The sequence below is a fragment of the Mobula hypostoma genome, chromosome 19 (genome assembly GCF_963921235.1).
Source record: "Mobula hypostoma chromosome 19, sMobHyp1.1, whole genome shotgun sequence".
Taxonomy (NCBI): Eukaryota; Metazoa; Chordata; class Chondrichthyes; order Myliobatiformes; family Myliobatidae; genus Mobula; species Mobula hypostoma.
In genome coordinates, this window is record NC_086115.1 from 7113635 (window position 1) to 7138978 (window position 25344).

General features: G+C 45.7%; 1 protein-coding gene across 1 annotated transcript in view; it reads left to right on the forward strand.

The window, feature by feature from the left end:
- LOC134358655 (semaphorin-4D-like) overlaps positions 1 to 25344 on the forward strand; it is a 92881-nt gene that overhangs the window by 57559 nt on the left and 9978 nt on the right. Inside the window, exons 7-11 of the mRNA XM_063071111.1 lie at positions 3816 to 3970; positions 5861 to 6036; positions 8971 to 9115; positions 9832 to 10054; positions 13752 to 13867. Of these exons, the coding sequence (XP_062927181.1) occupies positions 3816 to 3970; positions 5861 to 6036; positions 8971 to 9115; positions 9832 to 10054; positions 13752 to 13867 (815 nt within the window). The remainder of the gene's footprint in view (positions 1 to 3815; positions 3971 to 5860; positions 6037 to 8970; positions 9116 to 9831; positions 10055 to 13751; positions 13868 to 25344) is intronic.

Below are 25344 nucleotides of genomic sequence, written 5' to 3' on the forward strand. Positions count from 1 at the left end.
ACTAGGGCTTTACTCTTCGGAGAGAAGGAGGATGAGAGGAGACATGATAGAGGTGCACAAGATAATAAGAGGAATAGATAGAGTGGATAGCCAGCGCCTCTTCCCCAGGGCACCACTGCTCAATACAAGAGGACATGGCTTTAAGGTAAGAGGTGGGAAGTTCAAAGGGGATATTAGAGGAAGGTGTTTTACTCAGAGAGTGGTTGGTGTGGGGAATGCACTGCCTGAGTCAGTGGTGGAGGCAGATACACTAGTGAAATTTAAGAGACTACTAGACAGGTATACTGTATGGGGGAATTTAAGGTGGGGGGTTATATGGGAGGCAGGGTTTAAGGGTCAGCACAACATTGTGGGCCGAAGGGCCTGTACTGTGCTGTACTATTCTATGTTCTATGTTCTAATTAGTAATAGGTATTAAGCAAGGGTCTTGGTCAGTGTAAATGAAAAGAATTCACATGGTGTCCAGAGTTCACCTTCAGAAGATATTCCCTCCTTAGTACAGGCTGATGTCGGCAGGGAATCACTCATCCTGGAACAGGTAGAGAGATTGAGAGATACTTTATTGATCCCGAAGGAAATTACAGTGTCTCAGTAGCAGTGCAAGTGCACAGATATTAGAAGAGAAGTAGAAAGAATAAAAAATAAGTTACTACAAACAGTCTAACAGAAGGAAACATCACTTCCCCAGCTATAGGTTGACTCATTATACAGCCTAATAGCCGAGGGTAAGAATGACCTATTTGGGGCAGCGCAGTTGTCTTAGTCTATGACTAAAAGTGCACCTCTGTTCAGCCAAGGTGGCATGCAGAGAGTGAGAAACATTGTCCAGAATTGCCAGGATTTTCCGTAGGGTCCTTTGTTCTACCACAACCTCCAGTGTGTCCAGTTTGACTCCTGTAACAGAGCCAGCCTTTCTAATCAGTTTATTGAGCCTGTTGGCATCACCCATGTTGATGCCATTGCTCCAGCACACCACCGCAGAGAAGATTGTACTGGCGACAACAGACTGGTAGAACATGTGAAATAAAGGACTGCATACTCCAAAAGACCTCAGTCTCCTCAGGAAGTACAGGCAACTCTGACCTTTCTTGTACACAGCCTCAAGTCTGTCATCCAGGTGCACCCCCAGGTACTTGTACGTCCTCACCACATCCAGGTCCTCACTATCAATAGTAACAGGGAGCAGTGCAGGATTAGTCTTCCCAAAGTCCATCACCATCTCCTTTGTCTTACTGATGTTGAGCTGCAGATGATTCAGCTTGCACCATTTGACAAAGTCCTCCAACAAGGCCCTGTATTCATCCTCCCGTACTCCTTTATACACCCAAATATTGCTTTCCGATCCAAAGTTTTCATTATTCTTAAACACAAACTCAAGAAAATCTGCAGATGCTGGAAATCCAAAGCAACACACACAAAATGCTGGAGGAACTCAGCAGCCAGGCAGCATCTGTGGAAAAGAGTAAACAAGTTAACGTTTTGGGCTGAGACCCTTCATCAGGATGGGAAAGGAAGGGGAGAAGTCAGAGTGAGAAGGTGGGGGGAGGGGAGGAAGAAACACAAGCAGATGGGTGAAACTGGGGAGGAAGAGGGGATGAAGTGAAGGGCTGGAAAGTTGATTGGTGAAAGGGATAAAGGGCTGAAGGAAGGGGAATCTAACAGGAGATCAGGAGACTTCTTCATCAAGCACTTTCACTCCATCCACCACAAAAAGCCAGATTTCCCAGAAGCCACCCATTTCAATTCTACTTCCCACTCCCATCCCAACATGTCAGTCCATGGGCTCCTCTGCTGCCAGGATGAGGCCACACTCAGGTTGGAAGAGCGATACCTTATAGTCCATCCGGGCAGCCTCCAACTGGATGGCATGAACGTCAATTTCTCAAACTTCCAGTAATGCCTCCCCCCTTCACCATTCCCCATTACTGTTTCCCTCTCTCAACCTCATCCCCTGCCCATCACCACCCTCTGATGCTCCTCCTCCTTCCCTTTCTTCCATGGTCGTCTATCGTCTCCTATCAGATTCCCCCTTCCCCAGCCCTTTATCTCATCTGCCAATCAACTTCCCAGCACTTTACTTCATCCCATCCTCCCCCCAGTTCCACCTATCACCTACCACCTACCACTTTGTACTTCTCCCCCACCCCCCACCACCCCGAGAGTCTTACTCTGACTTCTCCCCTTCATTTCCAATCTTGATGAAGGGTTTTGGCCTGAAACATTGACTGTTTACTCTTTTCCATAGATGCTACCTGGCCTGCTGAGTCCCTCCAACATTTTGTGTGTGTTCCATTATCTTTAAACTCTTTTCTTATCTACTTCTTGCCCGCCACTATCTCTATCCCACAATGTGCTGCGTATACCTGTAGTAAGATAAGCCTTTCACAGTGTCAAGCTACGGAAGTTGTGGGTAGTTCCACTTGCGTACAATGATAAGCTTCCATCCTGGAGTTTTATGAAGCTGTTGGTAGACTGGGAACCAGGCATGAGTTCACTAGGCCAGTTGAGTCTTTCACTGCCTGGTACTAACCCTGCATGATCCTCCTTTATGTCACTATTACAAGCTCAACTCCCACCTCTCTGGCTGTGCAATACAGCCAAGAATTCACTACTCCCTGCTAATCAGAGGGGGTCTGAATCATGTGAATGAATACCAAAAACAAGTTCTTGATATATAATCTTTTCATCATAATATGACAGCTTTTGAAATGATTCTTTTGCTGCCTATGCTTTGCAAGCCCCGTTCAGCCAGAGGAGAATGAGTTTAAGTCGGCACCACATTCGGTGCGGACATTGTCAGCCGAAGGGCCTGTTTCTGCTGAACTCCTCTGTGTTCTGTGGCTGTGGGGAATGGAGTGAGTGTTAGGTGACTGGTGTTGGATCACCTTCTGGAACATCCTGAGGGAGTGGCAGAGACCTTCTGTGCTTCTGAAGGTTTAAACTCTACAAAACATCGCATCAGGTGCTAGGAGTCAGGATGAACTCTTGGGCCATAATTCACTGTTCTTGGCAAAGGGATGGTTGGCACGTCATGCCGAGACCTTGCATTAGAGCTTTTCCTCCACAGGAACTTCCCAACCTGCTGACTTCCTCCGGCAGTAGGCTTGTCACCCCAAATGACACTATCTCCACTCTCTTGTGTCTCCATTTCATTGCCCTGATTCAGAGTCCCAAGTTTAAAGTCACACTTGAGTCCATGGTCATTTATACAAATATATGACATTAAAGTCAAGGCTCACAGGTGCAATGAAAAACTAACCTGCAACAGCATCAGAGGCACAAAACATTGGGAACAGTAAGTGGCATTCACAGGAAAAGCAAAAATTAAACATTAGTTAAACAGAATATGTACACGAGGAGCACACAATTAGAACAAAAAGAACATGGTCCATTTTAGTGCAAAGTGATCAACGTGGCTGTAGTGTTGAGAAGGTGAGACAGTGATCAGGATTGTGCTGGCTCGTTCAGGAACCAAGTGGCTGAATGGATTTAGCTGTTCTTGGATCTGTGGCGTGGAACTTCAGGTTTCTGTTGCTCCGGCCTGAAGGTGCCTGTGAGGAAGTAATGTGGCTGGGTGGTGGTGAAGACATTTCCCTCTTCAGGCAGCACTTCCTGGGGATACTACTGACGGCCGGGAGGGATGGCCACTTGAATCCTCCTCAGTGAAATGGGAGGCAGAATGCTGGAAATGGGATAAGACAAGTTCTTGATCAAGGAAGGAGATGTCTGTGCTGGTACTGCGCACACCCCTTCTGTACCTCTGCCTTGTGCCTTCATCTCACGCAAGCACTCACTGCTCTCTCTCTTCGTTTCAGACCTAGACTTCGTCGACTCTGTGTTGTTGAGGGAGAGTGACAACAGCTCTGTGGGCGACGACGATAAGATTTACTTCTTCTTCACGGAGAAGCTGGCGAGAGAGTACAAGTTTAATGGAAAGCCAATGGTCAGCTGGGTGGCCCGGATCTGCAAGGTCAGAGGATGCCTGGAGCAGGAGGAGAAGAGGAGGGAAGAGGGGAGCAGGAGGGGTGAGTGGGAGGCAAAGGGGGGGGACCATCTCCTCCTCCTCTGACCCACCCACCGTCTCCTCTTCCTCTGACCCACCGACCGTCTCCTCCTCCTCTGACACACCGACCGACTCCTCCTCCTCTGACCCACCCACCGTCTCCTCCTCTGTCCCACCAGCCGTCTCCTCTTCCAACATGCCAGCCAACTGCTCCCCCTCTGACCCGGGATCACAAATAACACATTTAACAAAGGAAAAATAACGTCTGGTGGCCCCCAATAGGCCACTGCGTCCGAAGGTGTTGCCATCTCCCCTCTCTGTTCTGGTTATTCTCTCTTCTCCCTCTCCCATCAGGTAAACGATAGAAAAGCCTGGGAATATGGCCAACCAGACTCACTTTCTGCCCACTTGAGAATGGACTCCTCATAGCTTCAAAGATGAGCGCTTGATCTCGCAATCACTGCCATGCCTTATTCTTGCTTATCTGCATTGCGCTGTCTCTGTAACTGCACCACAAAATTCAGCATGTTTCCTTTTCACTGCGTTGATGTAACTGCACTCAGTAATTAGGTACACCTGTACACTTGCTCATTAATGCAAATATCTAATCAACCAATCATGTGGCAGCATCTCAAAGCATAAAAGCACGCAGGCATGGGCAAGAGGTTCAACTGGTGTTCGGACCAAACATCAGAATGAGAGAGAAATTTCATCCAAGTGGAATGATTACTGGTGCCAGCACTTGAGTGTCGCAGGAGGTGCTGATCTCCTGGCGTCTTCACACGTGACAGTCTCCAGAGTTCACAGAGAATGATGGGAAAACAACAGGCATCCTGTTAGTGGCATTTCTGTGGGTGTAAATGCCTCGTTGATAGAAGGGGTCAGAGGGAATAGTTCAAGCTGACAGGAAGATGACTGTAACTCAATAACCCCGCATTACAATGGAGACTAGATGTGTAGAAGAGCATCTGTGAACACACAACATGTCAAACTTTGAAGGGGATGGCCTTCAGCAGCAGAAGACCAGGAACATGCACAGTGGCCATTTTATTAGGTGCCTCCTGTACTTAATTAAGTGGCCAGTGAGTGTATGTTCCTTAATCATTATTATTTGAATATCACTCACCAGGTCAGGTCAGCAGATTTCTTTCTGAATTAGTAATTATGACTTTTATTATTCTATGACACTATAAGCTAATAGTTTAATTACTTTAATTGAATGTCCCAGCTGCCGCTTTGGGATTCCAGCTCAGGTTTCTGGATCAATGGTCCAAGCATCCTGGTACAAGTCTTACACCTTAATCAAACTGATCTTAACTTGGACAGTACCTCCGAAATCCATGACCCCTCATGCCAAAGACTATGGCAACGGGTGCTAAAGAACATTGCCCACCTGCAAGTTCGCCTCCAAGCCAGAATACTTCTCGGATCTTGTCAAACTACAGATGACCCGGTGAAATGCCTGATCCTTCACTCGCTTGAGCTTTCAGTTAACGGATGAGTAGGACTGTACGACTCATGTTCTCAGAATTATTTCTTTGCTTATTTATTTATTATTATTATTTTTGTATTGTTTGTATTTGCACAGCTTTTCTTCATTTGCACATTGGTTCTTTGTCAGTCTTTGTGTGTAATTTCATATATTTTTGTTCTACTGTGATTGCCTGGAAGAAAATGATTACTATATTGTAACACATAGTATATACTGAGATAATAAATTTATTTTAAAGATGTTAATTAGATTTCAAATCACCTAGAATTGTTAGCAAAGGCACAGTGCGGTAGGTAGATGGTGGGAGGCGATAGCGCTAGGCGTTCACTGATTTGCTGCATATTTGTGGTTTGTTTGTGCCGCAGAGTGACAAGGGAGGAATGAAAATTTTGCAGAGGAAGTGGACATCTTTTCTAAAGTCCCGACTTGTGTGTTCCATCCCAGAGTACGACTTCTATTATAATAACTTGAGGAGTATCTACGTGTTGAACCAGGAGCACTGGCAGGACGCCGTGTTTTATGGAGTGTTTGTATCCCAGTGGTAAGTACAAATCCTGTGTTCTGGTTTTGTTATTGTAAATAGTGACAGCGTCTGATAGAATGCTGTGTGGTGGTGCCGGGGGTCTGGCAGGTTTCGATTCCACTTTCCATTGGTTGATTTCCCTTACTCCATTCTCAGGTGCGAATGATTTGTGTTTTCACTGGTGTTTAGGATGACCCCTCTCCCTTGTACAGTTTAGGGACATTTCAGAATCAGAACAAGTTTATTATCATTGACATCTAGTCCCGATGAAGGGTCTCAGCCCAAAACTTCGACTGTTTACTCCCTCCATGGATGCTGCCTGACCTGCTGAATCTCGTGTTTACGTTGTGAAGTTTGGTGTTCTTCAGCTGCAGTATAATGCAAGACATAAAATAGCTGTAAGTTTAAAAAAAAAGTGCAAAGGATGAGTACTGAGGTGGTACTCATGGGTTCATGGACCATTCAGACAAGAATCTATCCTTAAAGCATTGAGTGTGGGTCTTCAGGATCCTGTACCTCCTCCCTGATGGTAGTAATGTAGAGGGCGTGACTCAGATGGTGAGGGTGGATACTGTCTTCCAGAGGCCCTGCTCTTGAAGAAGTCCTTGATGGCTGAATCTATAACCTTCTGCAACCTCTTGCAAACCTGTGAGTTGAAGCCCCCATACCAGGCTACCATATCTCTACCATATATCATCAGAGAACTGCAACATCTTAGGTGACGCACCAAATCTCCCAAAACTCCTAATGAACTAGAGCTGCTGGTGTGTTTTCTTCATGATTGCACTGATGTGTTGGGCTCAGGAGAGATTCCCTGATATGTTAACACCTAGGAAGTTGAGGCTGCTCACCCTTCCCAGGACTAGTATGTGTTTCCCCGACTTCACCTTCTTTCAATTCCTTGGTCTTCCTGACATTGACTTCAAGATTGTTGTTATGGCAACCAGCTGATCTATCTCACTCCTCCTTGTCACCATCGAGATTCTGCCAACACCACCGTTCCTCAGTGGTGTCCTCAGCAAATTTGTAGATGGGATTCAAGCAAGGCCTAGTCACACAAAATGCTCTACAACTCTGAGTCCATGGGATACAATCTCCCCTTTGATCTTCCTAGTCTGGTTCTCTCACCCAAGATTTAATCTCCCTGGTTTGTCTCCTGGATCTGGGGTTTAATCTCCGTGGATGAGTTCTCTAAACAGGAAACTACTTCTCTGGTTCTCCAGTCGTAGTTCAGGTCACTGATTGAGTGAATCTCACACGAGGCCTCCTGCTGTGACCCACCACACACTCCTGCCCTCGATCTGTGCTCCACACGCAGTGCTCTCCATTAACAAATGGAACAGGAGCAGGGCCTTGGTCACCCCTTGATTAATCTCGTCAGTGAAACAAGCTTCTGTCTCATCTGCTATGTTGTTATAACTAGAGCCTTGAAGGTAAATGAAATCAAAGGAACTATGTTGTTCACGTCCCTGTGATCTCTCTCTGGGTTTGCATTCAACAGGGTCCTGAAGATTTATCTTCAACCCCAGAGAATTATTTTCAACTGGAGATTCTCCTGGAGACTGGTGACTCAGTGGATATTGTGTACTTTGACAAGGTGCCAGACACAAGGCTGACTAAATAAGACCCATAGTATTACAGGAAAGATTATAGCCTTGACAGAAGGTTGGCTGACCGGCAGAAGACAAAAAGTGGGAATAAAGGGAGCCTTTTCTGGTTGGCTACTGGTGACTAGTGGTGTTTTGCAAGGGTCAGTGTTGGTACCACTTCTTTTCACGTTAAGTGTTAATGATATAGATTACAGAATTGATGGATTTGTGGCCAAGTTTGCAGCTGATACAATGGTATGTGGAGGGGCAGATAGTGTTGAGGAAGCAGGAAGTCTGAAGAAGGATTGGATGGATTTGGTGAATGGGCAAAGAAGTGGCAGGTAGAATATAGTGTAAGGAAGTGTATGATCATGTACTTTGATAGAAGGAGTATAGTGTAGATTACTTTCTAAACAGGGAGAAAATTCAGAAATCAGAGGTGCAAAGGGTCTTGGGAGTCCTCATGCAGGATTTCCTGAAGGTAAACTTGCAGGGCGAGTCAGTGGTGAGGAAGGCAGATGCGATGTTAGCATTCATTTTGAGAAGACTAGAATATAAAAGTGAGGATGAAATGCTGAGGCTTTATAAGGCACTGGTCAGACCTCACAGAGTATTGGGAGCAGCTCTGGCCTTTATCGAAGAAAAGATGTGCTGGGGCTGAGGTGGTTCAAGAGAATGATTCCGGGAATAAAAGTGTAAACGTACGAGGAGCGTTTGATGTCCCTGGTCTATACTCACTGGAGTTTAGAACAGTGAAGGGGGAATCGCATTGAAACCTATCGAATATTGAAAGCCTTAGATAGGGTGGATGTAGAGAGGATGTCTCCTGTTGCGGGTAAGTCTAGGATCACGAGGACACAGCTTCAGAAGAGAGGGACTTCCCATCAGAACAGGGATAAGGAAGAATTTCTTTAGCCAGAGGGTGACGAATCTGTGGAATTCATTCCCTCACTCAGATGTGGACACCCAGTCTTTGGGTATATTTAAAGGAGAGGTTGATTGGTAAGAGTGTGAAAGGTTATGGGGAGAAGGTAAGAGAATGGGGTTGAGAGGGATAATAAATCAGCCAAGATGGAATGTTGGAGCAGACTCTTTGGGCTGAATGGCCTATTCTGCTTGGTATCTTATAGTTTTATGGATTGACCCTTGAACTCTGCTGAGATTGTTTGTGGATATTGCACTGTTTAATAGCAAGGCCTCTAACTCCCATGGATTGTCGCGAGCAAAGTTTTTCACTGCGGTATTGCAGAGAATTTGCGGCCATCTGCTGAAACATCAAGGCAGCTGCTACGTACCTCACAATGTGACGTTATTGTCTTTCTCATTTCACTAACGTTTGACTATTTCTTCTCTATGAACAAAGGCAAAACGTAGAATCATCCGCCGTCTGTCAGTACACCTCTGCAGACATCCGGAAGGCATTCGAAGGGCCGTACAAGGAAGATCAGAGATCTCCGCAGCGGTGGTCAAGATACAGACACAGAGTTCTAGAGCCACGTCCAGGATCGGTAAGACCCTTCAGTAGGAAAATGTGAGAATTCCGGGTCACTGAATTGTTCTGGGGCTCAGACAAAGCTGTGGCTGCATTGATATCATCTACAAAAAGCAATGCAACACCTAACACTTTCCTTCAACAGCTCCCAAGTCTACAACCTTGACATCACGAAGTCCAAGGGCAGCAGGCATGTAATATCCCCTCCCAGTCACACACTGTCCGGAATGTTCACTGAGTCCAATTCCTGGAACTCCCTCAACACCAGCAGCGGGAAGCAATTTCAAGTCATTTATTGTCGTGTGCACTAATGCAGTGAGATACAATACAATGAAAACCTTGCTTGGAGCAGTATCTCGCACACATGTAGGTAGAGAAGTACACCGAATATAATTTATACTTCATTATACATCTGAGCTAACATTTATCCCACAATAACTAATTAAAACAGATTATTTTGTTATTATCCCACTGGTGTTTGTGGGCTGGGACTTCTCTCTGCTTTGATTGGCTGCTGGGTTGCCTATATATTAACAACAATCACGCTTCCATCATCATTGGGTGTCTGTGAATGCTTTGTCACAAAAGATGCTATGTAAATGCTAGTCTTTGTATTGTTCTTCGTGAAGAACCATTAATTAGTGTAGATTGGTGACGTTGGAAGGAGAAAGGGAGGTGGGCAGACCTTACTCAGCCCTACGCTGATCTATGTGCTTCTGCTCTGCGTGACAGTGCATCACAGATGAATTTCGGAAAGCTGGATTCAGGACGTCACGTGACCTGCCGGACAACGTACTGAGCTTTGTGAAGAAGCATCCACTGATGGATGAAGAGGTCAGACCTGTGGGAGGTCGCCCACTCTTCACGAAGAAGGAAGTGAACTACACAAAGATCGTAGTGGATACAGTCACAGCACTGGATGGTAAACAGTACAACGTCATGTTCATTGGCACAGGTGGGTGTTGTGACGGCAGCCACACTCCCTTCCTAACTCTGCAGAACACTGAATCAGTTCACTATGTGATTGGCCTCACCTCAGTGTTGCCCATTTAGGACCACGATAGACATTTGGAGTGGCACTTTAATGCTGTTCTCAGTGGGTTGCCAAGGGCGACAGGCCTCTTCCACCAAGCAATACACACAAAATGCAGAAGGAACTCTGTAAGTCCAGCAGAAGGGAATCAACAGTCGACGCTTCGAGCCAGGCCCCTCAGGAGGAGGTGGGGCATTAGCGGAAGTTTAAGAAGTCAGTGTTCATGCCATCAGGTTGGAGGCTACCCAGACGGAATATAAGGTGTTGTTCCTCCAACCTGAGTGTGGCTTCATCTTCACAGTAGAGGAGGCCGTGGATAGACATGTCAGAATGGGAATGGGACGTGGAATTAAAATGTGTGGCCACTGGGAGATCCTGCTTTCTCTGGCGGACAGAGCGTAGGTGTTCAGCAAAACGATCTCCCAGTCTGCGTCGGGTCTCGCCAATATATAGAAGGCCGCATCGGGAGCACCTTTCCCTCCTCCTTCTTCTGCCTTCTGCCCCCTTCCTTTCCAGTCCTGAAGGTCTCCACCCGTAATATCGACTGTTTATTCCCCTCCATAGATGCTGCCTGGCTTGCTGAGTTCCTCCGCGTTTTGTGTGTGTTGCTCTGGATTTCCAGTGTCCACAGAATCCCTTGTGTTACCCTTTTCCACTGAGATGTTAAACCTCTCGGAAAGTTAAGCAGGTCCCGCAAAGTAGGTGAGGTAAAACAGAGAATTCTGCTAAACCTCAGCTGACCCCTCTCACCCAACACAGGCAAAATAAATCCAATCAGCTGGTTGGTCATATAGTTTGTGGGATCTTCCTGTCTGCAAGTTTCCCTGTGTATTGAGCACCCTGCATTTGTAAACCACTCACTGCAGACCGGGTGCTAAACCACATCCAACCCCATTGACCATCTCCTCTGTCCTTGTTGGAGAGTCACAGTATGGACAATGCTCTTCAGCCCTTCAAGTTCAGACTGACCACCAAGCATCCATTTACACTAATATACTGTGCCACTGTGCTGTCCTGCCCTGGAGCACTCTGATCATATCTCCAAATTATACAAAAATATTTTAAAATCACATCCTGGTCCTGCTTTCCCTCCTCACTTCCTAATTATTTCTGTCAGCTTCTCCAGAGTATCTCCCAGTCCCGGTCCTCCATGATGTTCCCCCTTAAGCAAGTATCCACCCACCTCTGAATCTGTCTCACCTTCAGTTAGAACAACCCAAATCTCCTCTGGTTCTTTTCCCAAGGAGCTCAAATCTCAGTCCTCTGGTTATCAAGCTTCCTTCCAGGGGAAATTTTCTCTCAAAGCTCTTCATACTTCCTAAATCCCCCACCGAGTCTCCCCACAAATCTGTTTCTGCTCTCAAGGTCAGCTATCCCAGCTTCTCTTCCATCTCAACCCAGATGTGGTGGTACAATGGACATCATCTTGAGATCTGCCCCAGAGATTTGAGTTCAAATCCCACCAGGTCTGTGGGAGAATTTGAATCTGACCAACCAACGGAAGAAGTGAATTGAGAATGAAGTGCTTGTAGATCAGGATTAATGACCATGAACATTTTGGATTGTTGGAAAACCCACTTGAAGGAAAGGTTACACAATGACACATTCTGGCTGACATGTGACTCTTGACCCTCCAATGACCATAAGACCATAAGACATAGGAGCAGAATTAGGCCATTTGGCCCATCAAGTCTGCTCCGCCATTCAATCATGGCTGATCCTTTTACCCCCTTCTCAACCCCAATCTTGACCTTGTAACCTTTGATGCCGTGTCCAATTAAGAACCTATCAAGCTCTACCTTAAATAATCAATGACTTGATGATCATTGATATACAGCATAAAAAGAAATGGTCCCAAAACTGACCCCTGCAGAACATCACTAGTCAGCAGCAGCCAACCAGAAAAGGATCCTTTTATTCCCACTCGCTGCCTCCTACCAATCAGACAATGCTCTAATCATGTTAGTAACTTTCCTGTAATAACATGGGCTCTTAACTCGGTAAGCAGCCTCGTGTGTGACACCTTGTGAAAGACCTTCTGAAAGTCCAAATATACAACATCCACTGCATCCCGTTTATCTGTCGTACTTGTAATCTCCTCAAAGAATTCCAACAGGTTTGTCAGGCAAGATTTTCCCTGAAGGAAACTATGCTGACTTTGTCCTATCATGTCCTGTGTCACCAAGTACTCCATCACCTCATCCTTAACAATTGACTCCCAACATCTTCCCAGCCACTGAGGTCAGACTAACTGATCTATAATTCCTTTTCTGCTGCCTTCCCCCTTAAAGAATGGAGTGACATTTGCAATTTTCCAGTCTTCTTGCACCATGCCAGAGTCCAATGACTTTTGAAAGATCATTACTATTGCTTCCATAATCTCTACTGCTACCTCTGTCAGAACCCTGGGACCAGTTCATCTGGTCTGGGTGACTTATGTACCCTTAGGTCTTTCAGCTTTTTGAGCATTTTCTCCCTTGTAATAGTAACTGCACTCACTTCTCTTCCATCACACCCTTCAACACCTGGCACACTGTTAGTGTCTTCCATAGTGAAGACTGATGCAAAATACTCATTTAGTTCATCTACCTTCTCCTTGGTCCCCCATTATTATTTTTCCGGCCTCATTTTCTAGCAGTCCTATATCCACTCTCATCTCTTTTATTTTTTACATACTTGAAAAAACTTTTACTATCCATTTTGATATTGTTTGCTAGCTTGCTTTAATATTTCATTTTTTCCTTCCTAATGATTCTTTTAGTTGCTTTCTGTAGGTTTTTAAAAGCTTCCCAATCCTCTGTCTTTCTGCTATTTTTTGCTTTGTTGTATGCCCTCTCTTTTGCTGTTACATTAGCTTTGATTTCCCTTGTCAGCCACAATTGTACTATTTTGCCATTTGAGTATTTCTTTGTTTTTGGAATACATCTATCCTGCACCTTCCTCATTTTTCCCAGACACTCATGCCATTGCTGCTCTGCTATAATCCCTGCCAGCATCTCCTTCCAATTTATTTTGGCCAACTCCTCTCTCATACCACTGTAATTTCCCTTACTCCACTGAAATACTGCTACATCAGACTTTACTTTCTCCCTATCAGATTTCAAGTTGAACTCAATCATATTGTGATCACTGTCTCCTAAGGGTTCCTTTACCTTAAGCTCACTAACTACCTTGATTCATTACATAATACCAAACCCAGTATAGCTGATCCCCTAGCCCGCTCAATGACAAACTGCTCTAAAAAGCATCTTGTAGACATTCAACAAACTCACTCTTGGGATTCAATACCAACCTGATTTTCCCAATCGACCTGCATGAGCCTCAATTCAGGATTGAATAATAAACACTGGCCTTGTTAATGATGTCCACTTTCCCAGAAGAGGTTCTTAAACAAAAGGTGCCCTGCCAGACCTTGTTCAAAGGCCTGACATAAATATTTACCTCACTGTCCACTGGAAGGGAATGACTCGGCATTCCAGTCATATTATTCAGGATCGATATGTAGGGGACGAATTGTTATTCTGCTGGTTTACTCTGTATTTGTTCCAAAAGTGTTACTGAGCAGGAAGGGAATTGTCTGTAGATCTCCATTGTGATGGGGATGTCTCTTGTTTTTAAGATAATGGCTGGATCCACAAAGTGGTGAGCTCTGGAGCCAGCACGCACATCGTTGAGGAGATCCGGCTGTACGAGGATCTACAGCCTGTGGAAAGCCTGGTATTAGCCAGAGCCCAGGTACTTAACACTGTATTAACCATGAATAACTGTAGGTGGCTACAGACACTGATCTCACAATAGACAGACAAATGTGACGGGTTGACGATGCGAAGCGATAATGGAGTTCTGTAACAGCAGGATGACCAGTGATGTCACTCTACTACCCAACAGTAAATGGACCAATAACCACCCACTTCACATCCCTATAGCTTCACCCAAGCTGCAGCTCAGTGGGTAGAATTTAGCTTTGGAGCCAGAAGGTAGTGAGTTCAAATCCTACCAGGTCCGCTACAGAAATCCAAGCCGACATCTCAAGGGGCTGCAGCAGTGATGGAGGCAGTGTCCTTCAAGTAAGACGTCAACTAACATCTCAGCTCCTGTGACCTGTTTCATCAAACAGCTGGGGTCTTGATCCCCAAGACCAATGTCATCTAATACAGTCATTATCACAGTCTATACAGATAGTGACTAAACTTGGAACATAGAACAGTACAGGGACAGAAAACAGTACAAAAAATGTAATTATGATTATGAAGACACGTTGTCCACTTTTATTGTCATCTAGTAATGCATGCATTAAGAAATGATACATTATTTCCTCCGGTGTGATGTCACAAAACACAGGACAGACCAAGACTAAAAAAATTGACAAAACCACATAATTATAACATATAGTTACAAACAGTGCAACAATACCATACTTGATGAAGAAGTCCGTGAGCACAGTAAAGTTCAAAGTTTCTCAAATGTCCCACATCTCACGCAGACGGGAGAAGGAAGAAAAACTCTCCCTGCCATGCCCGACCACAATCCAACTCGGAGTCATCCGAAAACTTCGAGCTCTGATCAGCTCTCCAACACCGAGTACTGAGCGCCATCTCTGTCTGAACGATTCGACCTCCTTCTCGGTCGCCAAAAGCAGGCAAGGCCGGGGATTTTGAGGCCTACCCTCCGAAAGATTCCCGACCACACAGTAATGACAGCAACGAACGGGCGTTTCAGAAATTTCTCCAGATGTTCCTCTGTGCTTTCACGTCCATTCTCCATCAAATCAGAATTGTCCACTGCCCCTATTTAACAGATACGGTATCATTTTTCACCGGAGGGCTGCGCGCATGTAGGCGCGCCGCCATCTTCTCCTCCCGCCTTAAATCCCTACAAGATGTCTGCCTACACATTGTCATCTGTAAACATTCTGGGAGTCCTGAAGTGGTGCAAGATTATATGTAAATGCAGTCTTTCTTTCAACATCCCCTGATTAGGGGTTTGTGTCTCTAAAGTCTGAGCTTCATGGCCTGACTGAAGTGAAGCTTTGGCAAACCACTGGTTGTGATGGTAACCCCTTATTGTGAGCTTGGTATGTTGAGAAGCTTATTGAGATTCTGGGGAGCGGAAGACAGAACCTTTCTCATGGCTTGTCTTCTGTTGTGGGCCCATATAGGGAGTGGCATCTATCTGTTTGATCAAGGCAGTCAACAGGACTTAAACCCATCCCGTCTCTTGCCCGCACCTTCTCCTGCCAGGGTGGGTGGTGGGAGCAGGGTGGGTCACTGATCCAGTAATGTCCACAGATCTCATCTTCTGGGCAACTGATTGTGTCCTGAGGCTGAGGAAGTGGCAGGTGCTCCCACTGAACCTTCAGACCTACCCAGCTGCTCTCAAGCAGAACCTTGGCCACAGAGCCACAACAAGATCCTTCACACAGTTATTTGGCCTACCATTTCCATGCTGATCATCAAGTACCAATCTCCTCTCTTCCCATTTCCCAATGTGTAGTCTGTAACATCCTAGACCTTGCCAATTCAAGTGCTGTTAGACCATAAGAGCATAAGACAAAGGAGAAAAATTAGGCCATTTGGCCCATCGAATCTGCTCCACCATTCAATCATGGCTGATCCTTTATTTTCCCCCTCCTCAGACCCACTCCCCGGCCTTCTCCCTGTAACCTTTGATGTTGTGTCCAACCAAGAACCTATCAAGCTCTGCCTTAAACATACCCAATGACCTGGCCTCCACAGCTGCCTGTGGTAATAAATTCCACAAGTTCACCACACTCTGACTAAAGAAATTTCTCCACATCCCTGTTTTAAATGGACAACCCTCTATCTTGAGGCTGTGCCCTTTTATCCCAGGCTCCTCCACCATGGGAAACAATCTTTCCATATCTACTCTGTCTAGGTCTTTCAACATTCGAAAGGTTTCAATGAGATTCACCCTCATCCTTCTAAATTCCAGCAAGTACAGACCCAGAGCTAGCAAACGTTCCTCATATGATAACCCTTTCATTCCCAGAGAAATCTTTGTGAACCTCTTCTGAACCCTCATCAATGCCAGCACATCTTTTCTGAGATGAGGAGCCGAAAACTGTTCACAAGGTGAGGCCTTATAAAGTCTCAGCATCACCTCCCTGCTCTTGTATTCCAGACCTCTTGAAATGAATGCTAACGTTGTATTCGCCTTCCTCACCACTGACTCAATCTGCAAGTTAACCTTTAGGGTTCTGCACAAGGACTCCCAATTCCCTTTGCATTTCAGATTTTTGGATTTTCTCTTCATTTAGAAAATAGCCTGCACATTTATTTCTACTACCAAAGTGCATGACCATGCATTTTCCAACATTGTATTTCATTTGCCACTCTCTTGCCCATTCTCCTAATCTGTCTGTCCTTCTGCAGCCTACCTGTTTCCTCAACACTACCTGCCCCTCCACCAATCTTTGTATCATCTGCAAACTTGGCAACAAAGCCATCTATTCTATCATCTAGATCACTGATACACAGCATAAAAAGCAGTGGTCCCAACACTGACTCCTGTGGAACACCACTAGTAAGCAGCCTTATGTGTGGCATCTTGTCAAAGGCCTTCTGAAAGTCCAAATATACAACATCCACTGCATCACTTTTATCCCCCATAATCTCCTCAAAGAATTCCAAAAGGTTTGTCAGGCAAGATTTTCCCTTAAGGAAACCACGCTGACTTTGTCTTGTCTTGTCCTGTGTCACCAAGTACTCCATCACCTCATCCTTAACAATTGACTCCAACAGCTTCCCAACCACTGAGGTCAGGCTAACTGATCTATGATTTCCTTTCTTCTGCCTTCTTCCTTTCTTAAAGAGTGGAGCGACATTTTCAATTTTCCAGTCCTCCGGCACAATGCCGAAGTCCAATGATTTTTGAAAGATCATTTCTAACGCCTCCACAATCTCTAATGCCACCTCTTTCAGAACCATGGGTGCAGTTCTTCTGGTCCAGATGACTTGTGTGCCTTTAGGTCTTTCAGCTTTTAGAGCATTTTCTGCCTTGTAATAGTAACTGCACCCACTCCTCTTCCCTCACACACTACAACATCTGGCACACCGCTAGTGTCTTTCACAGTGAAGACTGATGCAAAATACTCATTTAGTTCATCTGCCATCTCCTTGCTCCCCATTATTATTTCTCCTGCCTTATTTTCTAGCAATCCTATATCCATTCTGTTATTTTTTTACACACTTGAAAAAGCTTTTACTATCCACTTTGATATTGTTTGTTAGCTTGCCTTCATATTTCATCTTTTCTCTCCTAGTGACTCTTCTAGTTACTCCCTGTAGGATTTTAGAAGCTTCCCAATCCTGTCTTCCCACTGATTTTGGCTTTGTTGTATGTCCTCTCTTTTGTTTTTACATTAGCTTTGACTTCCCTCGTCAGCCACAGTTGTACTATTTTGCCATTTGAGTATTTCTTTGTTTTTGGAATACATCTATCCTGCACCTTCCTCACTTTTTCCAGAAACTCACGCCATTTGCCGCTCTGCTGACATCCCTGCCAGCAGCTCCTTCCAGTTTTCGTTGGCCAACTCCTCTCTCATACCACTGTAATTTCCTTTCTTCCACTGAAATACTGCTATGTCAGACTTTACTTTCTCCCTGGTTGAACTCAATCATATTGTGATCACTGGTTCCTAAGGGTTCTTTTACCTTAAACTCACTAATCACCTCTGATTCATTACATAACACCAAATCCAGTATAGCTGATCCCCTAGTGGGCTCAATGACAAACTGCTCTAAAAAGCCGTCTCATTCAACAAACTCCCTCTGTTGGGATCCTGATTTTTCCAAACGACGTGCATGTTGAAATCTCCCATGACTAATATAACATTGCCCTTCTGAATCACCTTTTCTATTTCCTGTTGTAGTCTGTGGTCCACCTCCCAGCCACTGTTGGGAGGCCTGTATATAACTGCCAGGTCCTTTTACCTTTGCAGTTTCTTAACTCAATCCACAAGGATTCAACATCTTCTCAACCAATGTCACACCTTTCTACTGATTTGATGCCATTCTTTACCAGCAGAGCCACGCCACTCCCTCTGCGTACCTTCCTATCCCTCTGATACAATGTGTAACCTTAGCCATTCAACTCCAGCAACAGCCATCCTTCATCCACGATTCAGTGATGGCCACAGCATCATACCTGACAATCTGTAACAGCGCAACAAGATCATCCACCTTATTGCTTATGCCCCGTGCATTGACATATGACACTTTGAGTGCTGTATTTGCTACTCTTTTTGATTCTGTATCCCTAGTGCACTGATACTCACCCTGCTGGCTGCAATTTTGCCCTATCACCTGCCTGCCCTTCCTGAGAGTCTGACTGCAAGATATCTTTGCTTTTTCACCATCTGTCCTATCCTGAGTCTCTTCACTCCAGTTCCCAACCCCCTGCCAAATTAGTTTAAACCCTTCCCAACAAACCTACCCATGAGAATATTGGGTTCTAGACCCTATACCTCAGTACGTGTGGTATTAATAAACCAATTCACCAGTTTAGCTTTATCAATGATGTAGGAGTAGCTGCTGTTGTGCATTTATTTCAATAATATTTGAGTGATCTTATATAGCATTCTTGTTTAAATATTTCTTTTTGGGTTATATGCAAAACTATGTGAATTGCATACATCATCTTGCTACCACGTGATACGTGCACGTCTCACTTAAAGTAAAAGTTACACCAGTATTTCAGACTTTGCACGTTTCTTTGAATTAGTTTAGTGTTTTTAAGTTACAAAACATAATATTGGCAACAAGGTATTTTTAAAACTAACTCAACACAGCTACGAATCAGTTAAAGCAGAGAGAGATGTTTGAACTAAAAAAAACACTGCAAGCAACGTAAAATTTAAAAGAAGCAGCCCAGCACTTGCAGAGATGTTGATTTTTTAAAAAAAGGCCATAAATGGAGGAACTCAGGGTTATAAAGAGTGAGTACCGGGTGATGATGATGATGACCGGGTGATAATAATCATTAAAAAACATCAGAAATGGCTGCATGCATCAGAAAGATTGACGAGTATTGCGTATGCACACTGAACTGTTGGAGCAATATTTTGAAGCAAATGAGAAGCGAGTGCCAATTTTGCTGAGTGCTTTTGGTTTAAAGGCAATCAGTTTGCTTCAGAGTTTGACTGCTCTAACCAAACCATCAGTAATGAGCTCTCCTGCTATCGTAAAGGTGATGCAGGAACTCTTAGAACGAAAGCCATTGTCGATCGCAGAACGCTTTGTGTTTCATAAGTGGAATCGAATGGAAGGGGTGTTACATATGGATGTCTGTATATAGTAGTTGCATTATATAGTATACTGTCTGTATAGTTCAGATGCACTCTCTATTGTGTTAAAGTTTATAGCTAAGCAGGGAGGAGTGTTGTATATTTAATACTTCAAAAATATTTGAGTAATCTTGTACATACATTGGTTGACTAAGCATTTAGTAATAGTGCAGGACAGTAGCGTAGTGGTTAGCACAACGCTTTACAGTTCAGGCAACGGGGTTCAATTCCCGTCACTGCCTGTAAGGAGTTTGTACGTTCTCCCCGTGACCACGTGGGTTTCCTCCGGGTGCTCCAGTTTCCTCCCACAGTCCAAAGACATACTGGCTGGTAGGTTAATTCATCATTGTAAATGGTTAGGCCAGGTTTAAATCAGGGGGTTACTGGGTGGCTCGGCTTGAAGGGCTGGAATGGCCTATATCTCAAACTTCTGTATCTCAATAAAAAAGTCAATAAAGGTTGTATGTAAAAATATGCTTATTGCATATTCCTTCACGCTACCATGTGATACGTGTGTGCCTCACTTAGAGTAAAAGACAATGTTACACCCATACCTCAGACTCCCCCCCACCCCCAATCTTTCTTTGAATTAGTTTACTGTTTTGAAGTCACCTGCCTCCACCACCCCCTCAGTCAGAGAGCTTTCATCAACTCTCCTCTAAAACCCCCACCCCTTACCCTGGACCTACGCTCTCCAGTTGTAGACATTTCTGCCATGAGGGAGAATTTTCTGTGTCCACCCTTTCTGTGTTCCCTGTAATGTTGTCCACCTCGGCCTCCTCTGCACCAAGGAATAGAAACCCAGCACGTTCTGTCTCTCCTCACAGCTCAGGCAACGTCCCAGTGAGTCTCCTCTCCAGCCTCTGCAGTGCGTCATAGAGTGTAGAGTCCCGGACTGAACACGGGACTGTCACTGTGGTCTAACCTGGGTTTTATAACCTCCCTGCTCTCACATTCTGTGCCTGGTTAATGAAGGCAAGTTATCCAAACCCCTTCTTCACCACCTTAACTATCGGTGTTGCTCCTTTGTTGGTTAAAAACCCAGTCAAATGGCAGGAATGGGTCAAACTACCCCACTTGGTGTGTTTGCTGCACCAAAGACAAGCAGCTGGAAGAACTCAGTGGGTCAGGCAGCATCTGTGGAAGCAAAAGGTGTAAGTTAACATTTCAGGTCGAGACTGCATCAGAACAGAGTCTAACTCGGTCGTGATGTGGGATATCGACCGGAAACATCGATCACCCCTTTGTCTCCACAGATGCTGCCCAGCTTTCTACATTCTTCCATTAGTTTGTTCTTTGTTTCAGATTCCAGCATCTACAATGTCTTGCCTCACCATGTCTATGACTCAACATTGTGGTGACGATTTGGAAATTAAAGTAACACTGGGTGACCACGCACTCTGCACAAAACAATGACGTAACTTTGCAGTGACCTGCTTTCATTACAGGGGACCCTGTTTGTTGGATCGCAGAGTGGGGTGACTCAGCTCCCCGTGTCCCATTGTCACATCTATGACGGCTGTTGGGATTGTGTCCTGGCTCGAGATCCTTACTGTGGTTGGGATGGCAGCGTTTGCCAGGATATTCGAATGCAGGAGAACAGGTACCATCACTGCCCTGTGTTACAATGGAAGAATGTGACCCCTAATCACACAGGTGATTGATGGTGGCTTTTGGGTGCAGGGGTCCAGGTACCTCCTTGCAAGGAAAAATTATAAAATGATTTTTATGGGTCCAGATCTCAGAACACAGACTAGAACAGCACAGAAACAGGCCATTCAGCCCAATATCTGCACTAAATGCAATGACAAATTAAATCTTTGCCTGCACGTGATCCATATATATCAATTCCCTGCGTATTCACGTGCCTATCTAAATCCTCTTATCTGTTTCCACCAGTATCTCTGGCAGCCTATTCTAGGTACCTAGTGCTGTGTAAAAGAACTTGCCCTGCACCCCTGCCTTAAACTCTCCCCCTCCCACGTTAAATACATGACTGCTAGTATTTGGCATTTCTACCCTGGGATGAAGATTCTACCTACCCTACTTCTGTCTCTCCCAATTTTATAAATTTCTGTCAGTTCCTGGGAAGATGTCAGAAGCAGATTCTATTGTGGTTTTCTAAAGGGAGTTCGATGAATTGCTGAGCAGGAGGGGAGTTACAGGGAAATGGGGAAAGAACTGGATTTCATTCTGAGGAAGAGGCTACCTTTTCACTCTGGCCCTGAAATCTGGTGTAATTTGAAAATAAAATTGGGAAAGATTTTAATTACTGTCAGGTTCCCATCTGTTCTGGGATAAAAGTCAGAAGATGCTGGAGGAACTTAGCTGGCGAGGTAGTTTCAATAGTTCAATAGTTCCATTTACTATCAGAGAATGTATACAATATAAGTCCTGAAATTCCTGTTCTTCACAGACATCCTTGAAATCAGAGGATTGCCCCAAAGAATGAGTGACAGTAAAAATGTTAGAACCCCAAAGCCCCCCACTCCCCTTCCCATGCACAAATAGCAGCCAAGCATCGCCCCTTCCCCTCTTCAGCAAAGTAAAGCATCAGCACCCTCTCCTCTCCCCCCTCCAGGCCAGCAACAGCAAGCCCCCAAGAGAGAGACTATGATCTGCAGCAAGACAAAAGCTAATCATTCATCCGACAGCTCAACATGCCGCAGGCGCTCTCTCTCCGTAATAAAGAGGCAGAGAGGTGTCTCTCAGCGAGAGGGGAGACAGAAACAAAACAACTTGCAATGATAAAGTCGACCTTGTCGCTTTTTTCTCTCCCCTGAGTTCTCGGACTCGTGACTTAGTAACAAGCTTTGCCCAACCAACGAGAGAGAGAGTGTGCGCGACTGGCTGAGTACAGAGCCCCCGACAGCCGATCCGTTGTTCCAATGTTCTGTAGGCAGCACCGGCATGAAGTCAGCTCGTGCACGGGGCCACAAAGCATCGGGACCCCGAAGGTGTGCTCGTCTTCTTGACCACGTCCTTGAGATATTGAAAAGTGGCCGGTGGTGAGCCCCTGGGAGCGGGTTCCACCACCGCAAAGAACCGAAATCTGAGTGTGACTCCAGGTCAGGCAACTAAACCCAACCCAGGGCACTGATCCAGGTGTAACAGAGTGTGACTCTGACAGAACCCCACCCACCCTGAAAAGGAAAAAAGAGAGACATCTAAGGTGTTAAGCTGTTTCTGCAGATGAGCTGGAAGGAATGGCTGTAGAGAAACAAACATTGAACTTTTCGTGTTGGGATGCCTTTTGACAAAAGAGCATCTAACTGAATCAGTTTCTCTATTCTAAGTTGTTGACTGACCTGCTGGGTGTTTCAATGGTTCAGTTTAATGTCAGAGAATGTATACAGTATGCAACCCGAAATTCTTACTCTTCACAGGCATCCATGAAACAGGAGAAAAAGCCCCAAAGAATGAATGCCCGAAAGGTATTGGAACCGCGAAGCCCCTTCCCGCTCCGAATGCACAAGCAGCGGCAAAGCATCAGCCCCCCGGCAGAAAGCATCAGCCCCCCCACCCCACCAAGCAACAGCAAGCGCCCAGACATCATGATTTACAGACCATCAGTAACTGCTGTCCACCCAACACCTCGACATCCCCTCAGAGACCCTCTCTCTCAGTAACGAGGGAGAGAGATATCACTCCTGCCCCAGTGAGAGGGGAGGCTAACAGCTTGCTGTTTCAATGTTACAGTCTGCAGCGTCACTCCCCAACTCCAGAGTCAGCAGCAAACTCTCTCTCACCATTGAGAGAGAGAGCAATCACTTGTGCAGAGGCCTCCGACGTCCGCGCCCACTGTCCCGATTGTCCAATCTCCCACGAGATTTTATTAAGATTTCTTTTTGAAACAATAGTTTTAGTACAGAGTGCCGGAGAGAAGCAGACACGCTCTGAGGGAAAAGCTATGTTTAACTGAGCAGTTACACCCGGATCAGTGCCCTGGCTGTTACACCCGGATCAGTGCCCTGGGTGTTACACCCGGATCAGTGCCCTGGCTGCTACACCCGGATCAGTGCCCTGGGTGTTACACCCGGATCAGTGCCCTGGCTGTTACACCCGGATCAGTGCCCTGGGTGTTACACCCGGTTCTGTGCCCTGGGTGTTACACCCGGATCAGTGCCCTGGGTTGGGTTTAGTTGCCTGAGGAAGTGGAATGGGAACGGCCCAGGTGAACGTCAGGAGAAGTGATTCAAGCGTCTGCTGCCTTAAATTGGTGTTCATTTCACAGAATAGCAGTTTATCAACCCACTGAAGCATTATCAAAGGGGTCACATCACCAGGGAGCATCTCACTGGAATGAACCACACGGTTTTGCGCAGCGAGAGCCAGCAATGCTGCTCCCAAACCTCTCAGCTGAAGATCCCCAAGGTCAGGGTCATTGCCATGTGCACAAGTGTGTACACAGGTACAAGGAAGCGCTTACCTGCAGCTGCATCACAGGCACATGGCATCAGATAATCAGCATTCTCAGGAAAAACATAAATTATAGAAACATTTTACAAGAAGGAACACAGAAGGTTGAATGCAAAGTGATTACCGTGTTCAGAGTATTGCTATGCTGTGGTAGTGATAACATCAAGTCCCAAAGTCCCTCGGAGAGAGAACAGGTCCGATTTTGTTCCCTTCGGTTGGTTTTGCTACTGAAACAATTCTTCCTTGCTGTTTGACACCCTCTGCTTTTATCACCAATGCTTGCTTTCTCAACATTCTTTCCCAGGGGTAAATGGCATCAGGACGCTGAATCTTTGCACTGAGTTGGAAATGGAATTGGGTTTACTATCGTTGACGTATGTTGTGAAAGATGTTGCTTTGTGACAGCAGTACAATGGAAGATATAAAACATTACTATCAAGCAACACACATAAAAGTTGCTGGTGAACGCAGCAGGCCAGGCAGTGTCTCTAGGAAGAGGTACAGTCGACGTTTCGGGCCGAGACCCTTCGTCAGGACTAACTGAAGGAAGAGTTAGTAAGAGGTTTGAAAGTGGGAGGGGGAGGGGGAGATTCAAAATGATAGGAGAAGACAGGAGGGGGAGGGATGGAGCCAAGAGCTGGACAGGTGATAGGCAAAAGGGATATGAGAGGATCATGGGACAGGAGAAAGAAAGGGGGAGGGGGGGAAACCCAGAGGATGGGCAAGGAGTTATAGTGAGAGGGACAGAGGGAAAAAAAGAGAAAAGGGAAAATAAATATATAAATAAGGGATGGGGTAAGAAGGGGAGGTGGGGCAATAATGGAAGTTAGAGAAGTCAATGTTCATGCCATCAGGTTGGAGGCTACTCAGACGGAATACAAGGTGTTGTTCCTCTAACCTGAGTGTGGCTTCATCTTTACAGTAGAGGAGGCCGTGGATAGACATGTCAGAATGGGAATGGGACGTGGAATTAAAATGTGTGGCCACTGGGAGATCCTGCTTTCTCTGGCGGACAGAGCGTAGGTGTTCGGCGAAACGATCTCCCAGTCTGCGTCGAGTCTCGCCAATATATAGAAGGCCACATCGGGAGCACCGGACGCATTATATCACCCCAGCCGACTCACAGGTGAAGTGTCGCCTCACCTGGAAGGACTGTCTGGGGCCCTGAATGGTAGTGAGGGAGGAAGTGTAAGGGCATGTGTAGCACTTGTTCCGCTTACAAGGATAAGTGCCAGGAGGGAGATCGGTGGGAAGGGGTGGGGGGGGACAAATGGACAAGTGAGTCGCGTAGGGAGTGATCCCTGCGGAAAGCGGGGAGGGGGAGGGAAAGATGTGCTTGGTGGTGGGATCCTGTTGGAGGTGGCAGAAGTTACGGAGAATTATATGTTGGACCCGGAGGCTGGTGGGGTGGTAGGTGAGGACCAGGGGAACCCTATTCCTAGTGGGGTGGCGGGAGGATGGAGTGAGAGCAGATGTACGTGAAATGGGG